The sequence below is a fragment of the Lepus europaeus genome, chromosome 7 (genome assembly GCF_033115175.1).
Source record: "Lepus europaeus isolate LE1 chromosome 7, mLepTim1.pri, whole genome shotgun sequence".
Lineage (NCBI taxonomy): Eukaryota > Metazoa > Chordata > Mammalia > Lagomorpha > Leporidae > Lepus > Lepus europaeus.
Window position 1 is genome coordinate 46,524,569 of NC_084833.1, and position 18,084 is coordinate 46,542,652.

The 18,084-nt window shown below is 46.1% G+C and overlaps 1 protein-coding gene across 1 annotated transcript; it reads left to right on the forward strand.

Moving 5' to 3' along the window:
* Nucleotides 1-668: 668 nt before the first annotated feature.
* LOC133763726 (mas-related G-protein coupled receptor member X1-like) lies at nt 669-1,550 on the forward strand. Its single transcript, XM_062197493.1, has one exon. It carries the CDS (start codon nt 669-671, stop codon nt 1,548-1,550), a length of 882 nt encoding a protein of 293 aa, XP_062053477.1.
* Nucleotides 1,551-18,084: the final 16,534 nt, after the last annotated feature.

Here is an 18,084-nt window from a genome sequence, read left to right on the forward strand (position 1 = left end):
ACTGTGATTCAGTGTAGTGCTCCTCTGTATGCCTTCACTCACTGAATACATATTGAGAAAACTGTGTAGCACACAAAGCTACAAACCAAGGAGATAAGAAGTGCTCCTGGCTTCAATGCTGACCATCTAGTCCACAAGGCCCTGCCATCCTCACACTTGTGCTAATAGGAGGTCACCTCTTCTCACAGCCCTACAGCTAGGTCTACTTGATCTTATTGCATGGATCACTCTTAGTCATGGGGGTGTATTAATCACCTCCGTGTCTTTGGAATCCCCTAACCTTAAAGTGAGTTTCTGGCCCAGACCAGGGTAATAGCTGGGTCCATGACTCTATCACATAGAAAGAGGGCATTTGACCCATAGAACATTTGCATGTCATTTAGACAAAATTAACTGCAGAAGAAAGAGTCCAGTAGGAAGAGTCAGCAGGAACTGTGTGACTCCATATTCAAGTAGTCCCTGGTTCTTTGTAGGGGAATTCATCTCTGCAAGCATCCATTTCCATCCTCTAAAACACAGGAAAAAGAATTCTCACATAACAAAACAGACCTGAGGATCAGCGATATGGCAGCAGGAGTTTAACACTTATTTCTGTTCCCAGGGACACCAGTGGAGGGATTCCAAGCCTGAATCCAGCTATCCCAGCATGGGGGACGACACTCGCACCAATGACTGGAGCAAGACTGAACGGTGATGGAGCTTCTTATACAGAGCAGGTGATCCTAAGCGCACTGATCATCACCATTAACCTGGTTGGGATGGCAGGAAACGTGGCTGTGCTCTGGTTCTTGGGCTTCCGCGTGCGCAGAAACGCCTTCACTGTCTACGTCCTCAACCTGGCCGGGGCAGACTTCCTCTTGCTCAGCTTCCCCCTCATACTCTCACTGATTTTTGCCATCCTATCTTCCCGTGGTTCCACGTACCCCTTCTATTTACCAGCCTTGCTATTGTCTATGATGTACTTCCCCTACAACGCGGGCCTGAGCATGCTCAGTGCCATCAGCACCGAGCGCTGCCTGTCTGTCCTGTGGCCCATCTGGTACCGCTGCCACCGCCCCAGACACCTGTCAGCTGTCATATGTGCCCTGCTCTGGGCCCTGTCTCTGGTACTGAGCATTTTGGTATGGAAATACTGTTTACCTGGGCATGAATATTATTGTGTGAAAATTCACTGCACCATGGCCTCCTGGCTGATTTTCTTACTTGTGGTTCTCTTGGAGTCCAGCCTGGCTCTGCTGCTCAAGATCCTCTGTGGCTCTCACCGGGTACCGCTGACCAGGCTGTATGTGACCATCCTGCTCACAGTGCTGGTCTTCCTGCTCTGCGGCCTGCCCTACGGCTTCTTCATGTTCCTCTTAGTCAGGGTTGAGAGTTTTAATTATAAATACTTCAGCCGCACGTACCTGGTTATGACTCTTCTCTCCAGTGTTAACAGCTGCGCCAACCCCATCATTTACTTCTTCGTGGGCTCCTTTCGGCAGCGGCAGAGGCAGCCCCTCACAGAGGTTCTCCAGAGGGCTCTGCAGGGCAGTCCTGAGGACCAGGAATGAGGGGGACGCCTGTGCTGCTGACGAAGAGCCTCTGCCGTGGTCAGTCAGATGTGGCTTGGAGAGGTGACACCACCCTGCTGCACGTCACAGGTACAGCTCTGCTCTCAGCTTCATGTCTCTGAATCAAGTCAGTGACTCCTCACCATCTTCCAGGAGGCTTACGTAACCTGACTTTTCTTGTTCGTGTTAGAGAAAGAACACTAAAATAAAAATTTCCATCATTCTTGATATGGTCAAAATATTTCTCATCTTACTCTGAATATTTCTTGTCAAATGATGCTCTTTACAGTTTCATTGTAATGGAAAGAATGCCTTCAAAAACCATAATCCTTTGTTCACAACTGTTTTCTACATGAAGCTGTAGAAAAAGAATACTGCATATTTATTACTCAGGCAATGTTGCACTGAGGATCGTGTCCAGATACACAATAGGAGCATTGGTTGGTGCAATACTTGGTTCTGAATTGCTAAGTTTGTTACCTCTAATTCTTGATGTGTTTGAGGTTTTTTTTGTTTTGTTTTTGTTTTTGTTTTTGCGGGGGAGGGTATTGTCCTTAGAGAGAATCTCTACTTGCATAGAAACACTCCAGGAAACTGGGGTTATGAAAAGTCATCTAGAGGCATTTATCCATGGCTTAATGACACAGTACACTCTCCCATAGACATGGGCTGAAGGAACAATGTTGTGAGCAAGGTGACCACAGAAGGTCATATCTCCTACACTATGACTATAATGAAGATGAGCACATACTCTTCTCACATATTTCACAGCTTCCTGGTATTCACAGATGTTTCTCTAATGCTCTTTCCTTAGGATGATATTGTATGGATCAGGAGCCAAGATTTTCAGTACATCAATGCTGACTATAAATAAATGTGAGATACAGTTTTGTACTATGGAAGTCAGTCTGGAGATTCCTCACAAACCTGAATATAACCCTACCATACAACCCAGCCAATCCCACTCCTTGGAATTTACCCAAAGGAAATTAAATTGGCAAACACAAAAGCTGTCTGCACATTAATGTTTATTGCAGCTCAATTCACAATAGCTAAGACCTGGAACCAACCCAAATGCCCATCAATAGTAGACTGGATAAAGAAATTATGGGACATGTACTCTATAAAATACTATACAGCAGTCAAAAACAATGAAACCAGGTCATTTGCAACAAGATGGAGGAATCTGGAACACATCATGCTGAGTGAATTAAGCCAGTCCCAAAGGGACAAATATCATATGTTTTCCCTGATCGGTGACAACTAACTGAGCACCAAAGAGGAAACCTGTTGAAGTGAAATGGACACTATGAGAAACAGTGACTTGATCAGCTCTTGTCCTGACTGTTGATGTACAATGTAATACTTTATCCCTTTTAGTATTTTTTTGTTCTACTTAATACTATTGGTTGAACTCTGTAATTAACACACAATTATTCTTAGGTGTTTAAAATTAACTGAAAAGTGATCCCTGTTAAATATAAGAGTGGGAAAAAGAGAGGGAGGAGATGTACAATTTGGGACATGCTCAAGCTGACTTGCCCAAATGGTGGAGTTAGAAACGTGCCAGGGGATTCCAATACAATCCCAACAAGGTGGCATGTACCAATGCCATCTCACTAGTCCAAGTGATCAATTTCAGTTCACAATTGATGGCTCTGATAGGTCTAAGAGTCAAAGGGATCACACAAACAAGACTAGTGTCTACTAATACTAACTGATATAATCAAATAGGGAGAGAACGATCCATCATGGGAAGCGGGATACACAGCAGACTCATAGAATGGCAGATGTCCTAAACAGCACTCTGGCCTCAAAATCAGCCCTTAAGGCATTCGGATCTGGCTGAAGAGCCCATGAGAGTATTGTAGGCATGGAAAGCCAGGACACTCTGGCAAAAAAAAAAAAAAAAAAAAAAAAAAAGAAGACCTAAATGAAAGATCTCTGTGAGTGAGATCCCAGTGGAAAGAACGGCGCCATCAAAGAAGGAGGTACCTTTCTCTGAAGGGACGAGAGAACTTCCACTTTGACTATGACCCTGTCGGAATAAGATCAAAGTCAGCGAACCCTAAAGGCTTTCATAGCCTCAGCAACTCATGACAAGAGCCTAGGGAGATTACTGACGCCATAAACAAGAGTGTTAAGTTGTTAAATCAACATCAAGAGTCACTGTGTACTTATGTCTCATGTGGGATCTGTCTTTAATGTGTTGTCCAATGTGAAGCAATGCTATGACTAGTATTGAAACAGTATTTTACACTTTGTGTTTCTGTGTGGGTGCAAACTGATGCAATCTTTACTTAGTATATACTGAATCTATCTTCTGTATATAAAGATAATTGAAAATGAAAAAAAAACTTGGTTTTAAATTGGAAATTGCATAGAAATTAATCAGTTTTTTAAAGATATCATGTAGGGCTGGCATCGTGGCTCAATAGGCTAATCCTCCGCCTTGCGGCACCAGCACACCAGGTTCTAGTCCCGGTCAGGGCACCGATTCTGTCCCGGTTGCCCCTCTTCCAGGCCAGCTCTCTGCTGTGGCCAGGGAGTGCAGTGGAGGATGGCCCAAGTGATTGGGCCCTGCACCCCATGGGAGACCAGGAGAAGCACCTGGCTCCTGCCATCGGATCAGAGCGGTGCGCCGGCTGCATCACGCCAGCCGCGGCGGCCATTGGAGGGTGAACCAACGGCAAAAAGGAAGCCCTTTCTTTCTGTCTCTCTCTCTCACTGTCCACTCTGCCTGTCCAAAAAAAAAAAAAATATATATATATATATATATCATGTAGGATCTCTGTCCTTAATGTGTTGTACATTGTGATTTAATGCTATAACTAGTATTCCAACAGTATTTTTCACTTTGTGTTGCTATGTGGGGGCAAACTGTTGAAATATTTACTTAATATGAACTAAACTGATCTTCTGTATATAAAGATAATTGAAAATGAATCTTGATGTGAATGGAAGGTGAGAGGGAGCGGGAAAGGGGAGGGTTGCAGGTGGGAGCGAAGTTATGGGGGGGGGGAGCCATTGTAATCCAATGTACCTTGGAAATTTATATTCATTAAATAAAAGTTTTTTTAAAAAAGAGAGATTCGGCTTTGTGCATCAAAACCTAGTATATACTGTGGAAGAAGACATCTGCTTATACTTATCTACTCTATCAGTGCAATTGAATTTGGATTCTTCCAGTTTGCAAAGAGAGAGGTGGGAAGCAGCGAGAGGGGAAATAACATTAAGAAAAGTCTGTGTGGTAGGGCAGATCAGAAAAGATTTGCTAAATATTTGGGAATTGAACCACTGAATCCACAATTTACCAAGCTGGTACCCTATATGGAATTTTCTAGCCATGCTACCATTGTGAGGTAGTCAAGGAAAGATAAATAGGCTCTCAATAGATAGAAATGAGAAGAGAGGCAATTCCTAGTTTTATTGTTAATGAAAGCATAGAAGCAGTTCAAGGAATGGTGATTAGTCTGTAAGTCTGTCATTCTTATGCCACCCCAATAATTAGTAGTGATTGAAAATCCCTCACAAGAAGAATCATAACTCTGGTGTGCTGGGAGCAATGAGCAATATCTGTCATGGTCTCAAAGTAGAAAGTAGGGGACTTCACTGTGGCTCAGTGCGTTAAGTCACAGCCTGCAGGTCCAGCATTTGAAATGGTCACCAGTTCAAGTCCCAGGTGTTCTACTTCCAATCCAGATCTTGCTAATGGACCTGGGAAAAAGTTGTGAAAGATTACCCAAGTGCTTGACTCCTACACCCATGTAAGAGACCCAGATGAACATCTGGGTTCCTGGATTCTATCTGGCTCAGCTCCAGTCATCGCAGTCATTTGGAGTGTATATCAACAGATGGAAGATCTTTCTCTCACTCTCTCGCTCTCTCTTGCTCTTGCTCTCTCGCTCTCTCACTCTCTCACTCTCTCTGTAACTCCAACTTTCAAGTAAGTAAATTCTTATTAAAAACCAAAGAGTAAGAAATATTGATATGAATTTTGCAAAATTCGTTGGAGTCACTTCTACCATACTATCAAGTAGGAGAGGGCTGACTGGGTCACCTCAGAAGGACAAACCAAATAGGCAACATCTTGCTCTCATGATCCTCCTCCCAGGCATATTTCTAACTCTACAGAGTGAGAAAACATGTTAGGAAACAACAAATATGTAAACAAGCATGTAAAGACTAGGAGTCGGGGCCAGAGCTGTGGCGTACTAGGTTAAATCCTCTACCTGCGGCGCCAGCATCCCATGTGGGCACCGGTTCTAGTCCTGGTTGCTCTTCTTCCAGTCCAGCTCTCTGCTGTGGCCTGGGAAAGCAGTGGAGAATGGCCCAAGTGCTTGGGCCCCTGCACTCACATGGAAGACCAGGAGGAAGCACCTGGTTCCTGGCTTCAGATCGGCGCAGCTCCAGCCGTTGCGGCCACTTGGGGAGTGAGCCTACGGAGGGAAGACCTTTCTCTCTGTCTCTCTGTCTCTCTGTCTCTCTCTCTCACTGTCTGAAACTCTGCCTGTCAAACAAATAAATAAAATTTAAAAAAAAATAAGGCTGAGAGTAAAGAAAGAAACAGCAAATTGTACCGCTCTTTTCTATTGCAGTCTTTTTGCTGAAACGGCCCACTTCAGAAATAGGGATTCAGTTCATCTTTAAACTAAATTCAACATTTTATTCCTCACAAAATGATTCACCTCTAAACTTTTTATAGGCTAGATATGGACAGGTGGCTTAAGATTAAGCATGCAGTTAGGAGACACTTGTCATCTTGCACTTTTTTTGAAATGTAATATCTTAGGTATGTTGATGTTTAGATTAAAACTCCTGTTTAATAACATCCTGCTACATGTTAGAAAATAATACATAAAAACTTTAGACGTTCTACATAGACCAATGAGAGAAAAGTTGCTAGTTTGGGCCTTTACTGGTATCAGTAAAATGTCATTGATTCATTCTTAAAGAACAGTGGGAAGCAAATAATGCACTGCTAATAGTTGCTCGGCGCCGTCCTCGTCCAGCAAGAGACAGAGACCGAACACTTTGCACGGGGTTCCTTTATTGCTCGGCAAGCAGGAGATCCAGCTTCGATCTCTTCTGGGCAGGAACTTCCCTTACACCCGCGTAGCAAGGGTTTATATGCACAATACACGTCACAAATCAGGTGATAGGCTAGAAGCGCAGGGATAGGACAATCTCGTGGCAAGGCGGGAAGGAGCGAGCTAGAGCGGGAAATCTAAGGCGGGAAGGAGCGAGCAAGAGCGGGAACTCCCTGAGATGAGGAAGAACCCGGAAGCAGGGAGTCGGCGCCATCTTAGGGGCACGGTTCCTCCGGTCTGGTTCCCTACATCTCCCTCCTTTTGTTTTTGCACAAATCACATCCCCGACGGCCCTGGCTCATGAGGGCCGGGAGAATATTTACTAGGCAGAGAGTAGAGGTGCATACCCAGCGTGCTTGTGATCCGTTAGTTACGGAACTTCAAGGGCCTGGCCACAACCCCTGATGTCTCCGTTAGGGATCAGTTTTTATTCCCTTTTGCTGGGGCAGGCTGGGAATTGAACCTGCATGCATATGCATATGCTCTCCCAGGACCCCCGGAACCCCCGGGTGGACTCCTGCTGCAGTACCTTTGGTCTCGCATACCCAGTTTTCGCTCCCCGTCAGGGATGGGTGATACAGCCCAATGAATGAGAGGGGGAACAAGACAACTCGAGGAAGGTGTGTGCCTGATGGAGGCATTGTCCATATGTGAGGCGTGAGTAGGGATGGGGGGACGAGGGTTTTAATCGCTTTGTTAGCTGTTGGTGGCGGAGCTGGTCCTGTGGGCCTCCGCCATCAGAGATATGCACGGGTGCCGTAGTGCGCCAGCACGCCCACTGTCCAGGCGTACCAACACAGGGGGCTGAGAGGTAGGGGGATGAATGGACTACCTGTGGCAAATGGTCAGGACTAGAGGACCTGCGAGTACTTTGTAACTGGGTGGCATAGTACGACTGACCGCCAGAAGTGCATTGGAAGTATGAGGAATCGCAAGAGCTGTGCATGGATTCTTGAAAGGTCGAGCAAGGACAGGAGTGGTTTTTGCTATGGGGATCAGAAACGCGGGGTTTGGGCACACATATGTAGCCGCGTGGTAGGCCGGGGATCCCCTGGAGGGGCAGATATGCAGTTTTGTCCCCACAATCAGCTGTGGCGATGTGAGTACGCTGCAGTACGGTGTTGCTGGTCCCCCCCTTGCAGTCGCAAGGGTTGCCTACGTTCTGCAGTAAAGCAGTGGGGTTGGAGTTAAAGCCCGCATAAGAGCCAGGGAGCAAAGCCGCTGCCAGTATGAAGAAGCGGAAGGGGTGCATCTCACGTCTCGTTGTTTTGTTGCAATTTGTCGTCCTGTGAGAGCGTGGTAATCTCGGTTATCTCGGGGGAGATGTCGTCCGTAGGTGATAGAGGTGTATCTTGCGGCGGCGGGGCTGTTTTTCTGACCAATCTTTCCGGTATCCAGAGAGGTTCTCTTCCAGATTCCTGTGGGAAGACACAGACCGCGCCTCGGTTCCAGCATAATACCGGATCCGGGCCGTACCACTTTCCCGTGAGGACATCTTTCCAACGGACATAGCCTCGTGAAGATGGCTCCTTTAACATGTGTCTCTCAGCGGGGGACATAGAATGATCTGTCAAATTCAAAAAGTTTATAGTAAACAGTGCAAGGGAGAGGCGCATTCGAGGGGTTTTGCCCGTGGCAATTCCCTCCTTTTGTTTTAAGAGAAAAGCCTTGAGGGTTCGATGAGCCCTTTCAATTATGGCCTGTCCCTGAGGGTTATAAGGGATTCCAGTTTTATGTTGTACCTGCATACGGGTGCAGAAATCTTGGAATGATTTACTTGTGTATGCAGGACCATTATCTGTTTTTAAAGTTTTTGGTTTGCCCCAGGCTGCCCATGCAGCAAGGCAGTGATTAATGACATGGGTGGTACGCTCACCCGTCTCCAGAGAAGCAAAAATTACTTGGGAACAGGTGTCAACTGACACATGAACATACTTTAAGGTCCCAAACTCGGATATGTGGGTGACATCCATCTGCCAGATATGTCCTGGTAGTAATCCTCGGGGATTAACCCCCACCGAAGGCACAGGGGTTAAAGTAGGGCATGCGGCACAATGGCGAACAATATCGCGAGCGGCAGCACGAGAAAGACCGAATTTGGCGGCAAGGGTTTTTGCGTTTACATGGAACTCTGAATGAAACTGGATAGCCTGCTCTTCTGGGGAAGAAAATTGGAGTATCCAAATGGGGCGTGTGGCTTGATCAGCTATAGCATTGCCTGTGGTCATGGGTCCAGGTAAGGAAGAATGAGCTCTAATATGAGTAATAAAGAAAGGAGCAGACCGATTCCAAATAGATTTTTGCAGGGTGAGGAAAACTGTCGCTACGGAGGATGAAGAATTGACTAGTCCTGCGGCCTCAAGGATAGACACAGAATTAACCACATAGCGTGAATCAGACACAATATTGACAGGTCCGGGGAAATCAGAGAAGACTTGGTTAACTATAAGAAGTTCAGTTACCTGGGGGGAGTTAGTAGCGAATTGGAATGTTTTTGGCACAGATCCTGAAACAACATATGCACCGACTCCTGTTTTAGAACCGTCGGTATACACTACTGGGGCTCCCTGTAAGGGCTTTTGGGATGTGGACTTTGGAAAAATAACTGGGTGAGACTGAACAAAGGTTAGCAAAGGATCAGAGGGTGTTCTGTTTGTAATAGTTGCGGAAGTGGAGCAGACTAAAACCGCCCAAGCATCAGTACAAGCGATTAGCACACGTACCTGTTCCATGGAATAGGGGACAACAATGGTGGATGGTTCGCGTCCAAAATGTTGGATAGCCCTCTGAATGGCTAGGAGAGTTATCTCCGCCACTGCCACGGGATAGTAACTAATAGATCTAGTAGATGACATTGAGGGATGGATCCAGAGGAGAGGCCCATCCTGCCATAGGACCGCGGTGGGCTGTTTAAGGGTGTCGAGGACCCAAAGAGTAAGGTCTCCCGCAGGGTCCCAACGTTTTAGGGCAGCTTTACTAAGGGCATCGTTGACAATTGACAGTGCTTGTTTGGCCTCAGAGGTGAAGGTTCGGGGGGAAGCAAGATCCGGGTCTCCTTTAAGTATATTAAAGAGGGGCTGCAATGCAGCATTAGGAATGTTAAGGTAGTGCCTAATCCAATTGATATCCCCTAAAAGTTTTTGTAAGTCATTTAGAGTGGAGATAGCATTGATTTTTATTTGAATTTTTTGAGGTCTAATTTGAGTAGGGGCGACTATAGCCCCAAGATAAGAAACTACAGACGACAATTGCACCTTATTAGGTGCAATATGCAGCCCTGCCCCTTCCAGCACTTGTTGGAGTGTACTGTATAAGGCCAGGAGCCTCTCTGCTGTGGGGGCTGCACACAGTAGGTCGTCCATATAATGTAGGCACCTGCAGTCGGAATATCGGTCTCTAAGAGGTTTTAGTACTTGGGCTACATAGACTTGACACATGGTGGGGCTATTAGTCATACCCTGAGGCAAGACTGTCCACTCCCAACGCTTGTCCGGTTGTTCCTGGTTCTGGGTGGGGACAGTAAAAGCAAAACGTGGGGTATCCTTTTTGTCCAATGGAATGGAAAAGAAACAATCCTTAAGATCTATTACAATAACAGGCCATTGGTTGGGAAGTGCCGAAAGCAGAGGAAGACCACGTTGCACAGGGCCCATAGGCTGCATCTGTGCGTTGACTGCCCTAAGATCATGTAAGAGTCTCCATTGACCTAATTTTTTGCGGATGGCAAAAATAGGCGTATTCCATGGAGAGGTGGATGGGATCAAATGACCAGCGTTGACCTGCTCCAAGACCAGAGTGTTGACTGCCTCCAGTTTCTCCTGAGATAGGGGCCACTGTGGAACCCAGACGGGTACGTCCGTTAGCCACGAGATGGGTAAAGGCTCCACTGGTTTAGGAGGCGAAACAGTGACCCCTAGGAAAAACCCAGGCCAACTTTACTTGGTCTTTGTTTTGGTTCAATGGGGGAAGGGTGGCCCTGGAGCTGGACACCGAGTCCCTTGCCTGGGACGTAACCCATATTTTGTAGCATAGATCGTACTGCAGGGGAAGTGGTGACCAAAGCAACATCCATTTCGGCCAGGACGTCTCTCCCCCAAAGGGAAATGGGTAGAGGTAAAATGAATGGAGAAAACTGTCCTCTATGACCCTCGCTATCCTGCCATGACAACAAGGCTGCACTGATTTTTGGGAAATGAGCAAAACCAAGTCCTTGCAAGGTTTGTTCCGCCACATTTGTAGGCCATGTACTAGGCCAGTCCTTTGTTGCTATAATGGATTTGTCGGCTCCTGTGTCTAAAAGTCCCTTAATGTCCTTGCCATTAATCTGCAACACTAAAGTGGGACGTTCATTTAAAAGCATATGTAAGCCGGTAAAATTAATGCCAGAGGACCCAAAGTTACCAGTGCCGCGAACGTGGTTTTTAGCTGGGATTAAAGAGTGAAGACTGGGCAGTAATAACATTTGTGCGATACGGTCTCCAGGATTGATTACTAAAGGTCCCTGAGGGGCCTGAACCATGATCTTTACTTTACCAGTGAAATCAGAGTCAACTACCCCGGGGATCACAGCTAGCCCTCGGAGGGCGGCGGAGGACCGACCCAACACTAATCCAACCGAATCCGGGGGCAGAGGACCGGAGCAGTCGCTCTCCACTAATTGTACCCCCATCTCCGGAGTTAAGAGGAGAGGGGAGGTGGCGCGGAGGTCCAGGCCTGCGGACCCGTGAGTGGCACGGGCTGAGGGTGCACTGGGTGTAGCGCAGACACGGGAGGTGGAACCTGAGAGTAGATTTGATTTTGGGGGCTCCTCGCTGGGTTGGGGAGCCCCCTCTGGCCGTTTTTTGGCCCCTGGGCGCTACCTGTAAGTGGGTTGCCATCGATATCGAAAGCAGAACGGCATACCTCTGCCCTATGAGGGCCCTTGCGGCAACGGCGACAAGGCTCTATGCCTGAAGGCTGTGCCGTGGAATACCCATGGCTGAGATTGGGGCAATCGCGTTTTCTGTGACCCGGTTGATGACATTGGAAGCAAAGTCCTGAAGATATGGGGGGTCGGGTCGATTTAGATTTTGGACTGTTTTCTTTGACTTTTGCCAGCATCGCAGCTAGGCCCGCATTAGTAAGTGGCCCACCGGTATCTCTGCAGTATTTTAACCAGGAGTCCAGAGATTTATGTCTATATTGTCGAAGAATGTTTTTGCACTCTTTATTAGCCTGCTCAAAAATAATTTGTTTGACCAGTGGCTGAACGTCAACCTCGGAAGGGAAAATACGCGACGCAGCCTCAAGTATGCGAGCGACAAAATCAGCGAAGGGTTCGGCCGTGCCCTGAACGATCTTGGTGAGGTGGCTAGCTGAGTCACTTGGATTGGACGCCTGCCTCCACGCACGTTGGGCACAGTTGGAAATTTGCCTGTATACTTGTCTAGGGAATTGGGTCTGGTCAGCCTGATAAGGTCCACGCCCTAAAAGCATATCAGCATTCCACGTAGGGTGGCCGTCCTCAGCATTTTCATCTGCCTGGTCATGACAGCACTCTGTATTCATAGATTGCCACAAAAGAAAGCCGCCTGGACTTAAACAGGCCCGAGCCAATTGGGTCCAGTCGCTAGGTGTTAAAATGGACTGGCCGACTGATTCAAGGAGTGACAATGTGAATGGGGCTGTGGGTCCATAGTCATGGACCGCAGCCTTAAGTTGTTTTAATACTGTCATGTCCAATGGTTCGTGCCGGGCCTCTCGCGTGCCCAAAGCCAAAACAGGGTAAGCCTGAGCGGGGGCAGCGGGAGCGCCAGTTCGCAACTGTTTCCAGGCTTGTTGATGAAACTGTCTGCCTGAAAAAGGTGGCACATTTGGGACGTTTAATGGCCATGGCGGCACGGGTGTTAGATGGGGCTGAGGCACGCCTACATGACCGCCAGTAGGAGGCGCTGCGTCTTTAATCTGATGGGCGGGCACGACATCGATAGGAGGAGCCGTAGGCACTAGAGGGCGTAAACAGGCATCTTTTAACTTTTGCCGCAGCTGCGCATACGTAGGAGGCGGGGATTTAGGATCGCCGTCCCCTTCCCCCTCAGACTCAGAGGAGGCGGAGCCACATTCGGAGCCTGAGGCCAGTGAGGAAGTCTGGCATCCCGTGTCCTTAAATTGTATGAGGTCCCGGGCGCCGTCCGAGCTCTGAGAACGAACTTCCTCGAGAGCCTCGCGAACCGCCGTAAGAGTCGGGCGGTCCGCTCCCACCGACCTCTCCTCTTGGAGGCACGCCCGCAGTAGTTCCCATAAGGGGAGAACAACGGGGTCGATATCGGGTTCCTGGGGATCGTTAACTGTGCGCCGGAGATCCTTTCCTAATTTCTCCCAAGACTCAAGAGTTATTTGGCCCTCGTGGGTGAGCCACGGCGCAAAGAAATCAACACTTCCAAGGAACCTGACAAGTGTGGTCTTAGAAACCTTAATCCCTTTGCTACGCAATAATGCTTTTAACGGATTAAGCAACATTGAATGGCTAGATGAATTTCCCATTTTCAGTTTAAAGCGGGAAGACACGTCCGCTATCTTATTTTCAGTTTAAAGCGGGGGAACAAGTCTGCTATTCTTTCAGTTTAAAGCGGGGGAACAAGTCTGCTATTCTTTCAGTTTAAAGCGGGGAAACACGTCCGCTATCTTAGGGTGCGTCCACCCTCCAACCACGAGATATACCTCACTCGCGGGGCCCAGACGGTAAGACTGACCTCGCTTACCTTCTACTTACCGGGCAACGTAGAGGAAGCTCCCCGTACGGGCCACCAGCTGCTCGGCGCCGTCCTCGTCCAGCAAGAGACAGAGACCGAACACTTTGCACGGGGTTCCTTTATTGCTCGGCAAGCAGGAGATCCAGCTTCGATCTCTTCTGGGCAGGAACTTCCCTTACACCCGCGTAGCAAGGGTTTATATGCACAATACACGTCACAAATCAGGTGATAGGCTAGAAGCGCGGGGATAGGACAATCTCGTGGCAAGGCGGGAAGGAGCGAGCTAGAGCGGGAAATCTAAGGCGGGAAGGAGCGAGCAAGAGCGGGAACTCCCTGAGATGAGGAAGAACCCGGAAGCAGGGAGTCGGCGCCATCTTAGGGGCACGGTTCCTCCGGTCTGGTTCCCTACAAATAGTCACAGATGATTATGTTACCTTCAGGACTATATGCCTGGTTTACAGACTTCTCTCCAGCACAACCCTTGTACTCATTCTCAGTGACTTCAATATTTGTAGACATGTTCCATCTGACAACATGATCTTCCAACTGTGTTTCAGACTTTTGTTCTGAATTAATCAAGGGCTAGCAAGCAATTACAAAAACAGTTCAGAGAGTTCCTGTATACTCAACAGGCTACGGCAATGCTGACAAGTTACATACATGCAGCATATTACTAAAACATAAAAAAGTAGTGGTAGGGGCAATTAACCTAGTGATAAGGTGCTTGCTTCCCTCACTGGAGTATGTGGGTAGGATTCCTGATTCCAGTTTACTACTAGAGACCCTGAGAAGCAACGATAATGGTTCAAGTAGTTGGTTCCCGCCACATATGTGGAAGACCTGGATTGCAATCTTGCCTTCCAGCTTTGACCTGAAACCGGCCCTATTCATTTTGGGCATTTGGAGTGTGAATCAGCTAATATCTCTCTGTCTATGTATCTATCTATCAATCTATCTGTGTATCTCAAATAATTAAATAGAAAAAATTTTTATAACTTTTATTTAGTAAATTTCCAAATACAGTTTATGCATTATAATGGCTTCCCCCCCATAACTTCCCTACCACCTACAACCCTCCCATCTCCCGCTCCTTCTCCCATTCCATTCACATCAAGATTCATTTTCAATACCTTTATATACAGAAGATCGATATAGTATATATTAAGTAAAGATTTTATCAGTTTACACCCACACAGAAACACAAAGTGTAAAATACTGTTTCAGTACTAGTTATAGCATTAATTCACATTGTACAACAAATTAAGGACATAGATCCTACATGAGGAGTAAGTGTACACTGACTCCTGTTGTTGTCTTAACAAATTGACACTCTTGTTTAAGGCGTCAGTAATCTCCCTAGGCTCTAGTCATGAGTTGCCAAGGCTATGGAAGCCTTTTGAGTTTGCCAACTTCGATCTTACTCAGACAAAGTCATAGTCAAAGTGCAAGTTCTCTCTTCCCTTCAGAAAAAGGTACCTCCTTCTTTGATGGCCCCGTTCTTTCTACTGGGATCTCACTCACAGAGATCTTTCATTTAGGTTTTTGTTTTGTTTTGTTTTGTTTTTGCCAGAGTGTCTTGGCTTTCCATGCCTAAAATACTCTCATGGGCTGTTCAGCCAGATCCAAATACCTTAAGGGCTGATTCTGAGGCCAGAGTGCTGTTTAGGGCATCTGCCATTCTATGAGTCTGCTGTGTATCCCACTTCCCATGTTGGATTGTTCTCTCCCTTTTTTTTTTTTTTTTTTTTTGACAGGCAGAGTGGATAGTGAGAGAGAGAGAGACCAAGAGAAAGGTCTTCCTTTTTGCCATTGGTTCACCCTCCGATGGCCACTGCAGCCAGCACATCTCGCTGATCTGAAGCCAGGAGCCAGGTGCTTCTCCTGGTCTCCCATGCGGGTGCAGGGCCCAAGGACCCGGGCCATCCTCCACTGCCTTCCCAGGCCATAGCAGAGAGTTGGCCTGGAAGAGGGGCAACCGGGATAGATTCCGGCACCCTAACCGGGACTAGAACCCGGTGTGCCAGTGCTGCAAGGCAGAGGATTAGCCTGTTAAGCCACGGCGCCGGCGCCGGCCATTCTCTCCCTTTTTTTTTCTATCAGTTAGTATTAGCAGACACCAGTCTTGTTTGTGTGATCCCTTTGACTCTAAGACCTATCATTATGATCAATTGTGAACTGAAATTGATCACATTTAACTGAAAAATGATCCCTGTTAAATATAAGAGTGGGAATAAGAGAGGGAGGAGATGTACAATTTGGGACATGCTCAATCAGACTTGCCCCAAATGGTGGAGTTAGAAACGTGCCAGGGGATTCCAATACAATCCCATCAAGGTGGCATGTATCAATGCCATCTCACTAGTTCAAGTGATCAATTTCAGTTCACAATTGATCATACTGATAGGTCTAAGAAATTTTTGAAAAATGGTAAATGAGATCAAGATGATTATATATATTACAGATCACATTCAGATTTCACTCACGTGTGCACACATTAAATTTAGGAGGACAGGAGGATCTCTTCTGATGAGATTCTGTTGTTTTTTGCACATCTGGATTCATTTAATTTCCACCCACGTATAAAAAAATATTTCTTCAAAACAAATCACTCCCTGAGAAATCTTTTTATAGTCACACACAACCCAACTTCCTTTTTAAACTCCTGAAAATCTCTGATTGGTGTTTAATTTTTGAAATTGACTTATTTCAAAATGTATATAAATAAAATCATACACTGCATAACTTGTTTAACTTGACTTTTTGCCTGGCATACTGTCCGCAAAAGCTATGCAAATTGTTGTAGGCATCAGTAATTTACTTTTGTTTCTTTAATTACAGAACAAATTTTCAGTATCACAAATTTCACAATTCACATGTAAAAGAACATTTAGTTTGCTTCCATATTGGCTCCCAGGAATAGATACAAATATTTTAAGTGAACAATTTTTTAATTCTCTACAGTAAATTTTAGGATTGAGTTATATCATGAGTATATGGTTTGCCTTTTTAAAGAAATCCAAGAGTTTTCCAAAGTGACTGAACCATTTTTCTTTTCCACCAGAAATGTATGAATGATCCAGTTTCTCCAATTTCTTGCCTACATTAGATCTAGCTAACCATTGATGGAAAATGTTACTCCAGGCTGGTGCCGCGGCTCAATAGGCTAATCCTCTGCCTTGCAGCACTGGCACACAGGGTTCTAGTCCCAGTTGGGGCGCCAGATTCTGTCCTAGTTGCCCCTCTTCCAGGCCAGCTCTCTGCTATGGCCCGGGAAGGCAGTGGAGGATGGCCCAAGTGCTTGGGCCCTGCACCCGCATGGGAAACCAGGAGGAAGCACCTGGCTCCTGGTTTCAGATCAGCGTGATGCGCTGGCCACAGTGCACCAGCCGCAGTGGCCATTGGAGGGTGAACCAACGGCATAGGAAGACCTTTCTCTCTGTCTCTGTCTCTCACTGTCCACTCTGCCTGCCAAAAAAAAAAAGAAAAAAGAAAATGTTACTCCAATGGCAACAATGAGATGGGAAGTAAACCATGTGCTCTCGCTTTATGGGTTTAGGTTGGTGCCCTGCACCCACTAGCAATCCTAGCCATGTTCAAAGTCCATGTGGTCCACAAGATTCTCAATGATACCATATCACCAGTGATGCTGCTGAACCATTAAGATCTAGGTGTCATTCCTATGGACTTCCCCCTAAGGGTAAAGCTAAAAATTTGCCATAGGACTCCAAATCCCATTAAGCTGGATGGTACTAATGCCATCTTAGCTTTTAAAGTGATCATACTAAATATGCAATTGATCATATAGATAGGATTAAGTGTCAAAGGGATAACAAAAATAAGAACAAGTGTCTGGTAATAATAATAGATAGAATTAAAAAGGAGAAAATGTTCCAACATGGGAAAGTCCACATAGCAGATTCATAGAATGGCAAATGCCCTAAATAGCACTCTGACCTCAGAATCAGCCATTAAGGCATTTGGATCAGACTGAAAAGCCCAAGAGAGTATTTCAGGCATGGAAAATCAAGATACTATGGCAAAATATAATCTACATGAAGGATCTCTGTGAGTGAGACCTCAGTGGAAAGAAGGGACCATCAAAGAAGGATGTACTTTTATCTGAAGGGAGAAGAGAACTTCCACTTTGCTTATGGCCCTGTCTAAATATTGTCAGAGTTTGTGGACTCATAGTAAAGAGCCTTGGGTGATCACTGACATCATAAATAAGAGTGTCACGCTCACTTGGACTTACCACTAAGGGTAAAGCTAGAAAAACGTGCCATGGACTCCAAATCCCATTAAGTTGGTAGGTACCAATGTCATCTTACTAGTTAAAGTGATCAGTTTTTGATCTTCTGTATATAAAGAGAATTGAAAATGAATCTTGATGTGAATGGAAGGGGAGAGGGAGCGGGAAAGGGGAGGGTTGCGGGCTGGAGGGAAGTTATGGGTAGCCATTGTAACCCATAAGCTGTACTTTGGAAATTTATATTCATTAAATAAAAGTTTAATAAATGAAAAAAAAATAAAGTGATCAGTTTAAGTAAGTTCATAATTGATCATAAAGATAGGATTAAGTGTCAAAGGGGTCACATAAATAAGACCAGTGTCTGCTAATAATAATTGATAGAATTGAAAAGGAAAGAACTACCCTACATGGGAAGCGGGATACACAGCAGACTCATAGAATGGCAGATGCCCTAAACATCACTC

Excerpts from the sequence above, each read along its gene's own strand:
- LOC133763726 (XM_062197493.1), top strand. The coding sequence starts at position 669 with ATGACTGGAGCAAGACTGAACGGTGATGGAGCTTCTTATACAGAGCAG.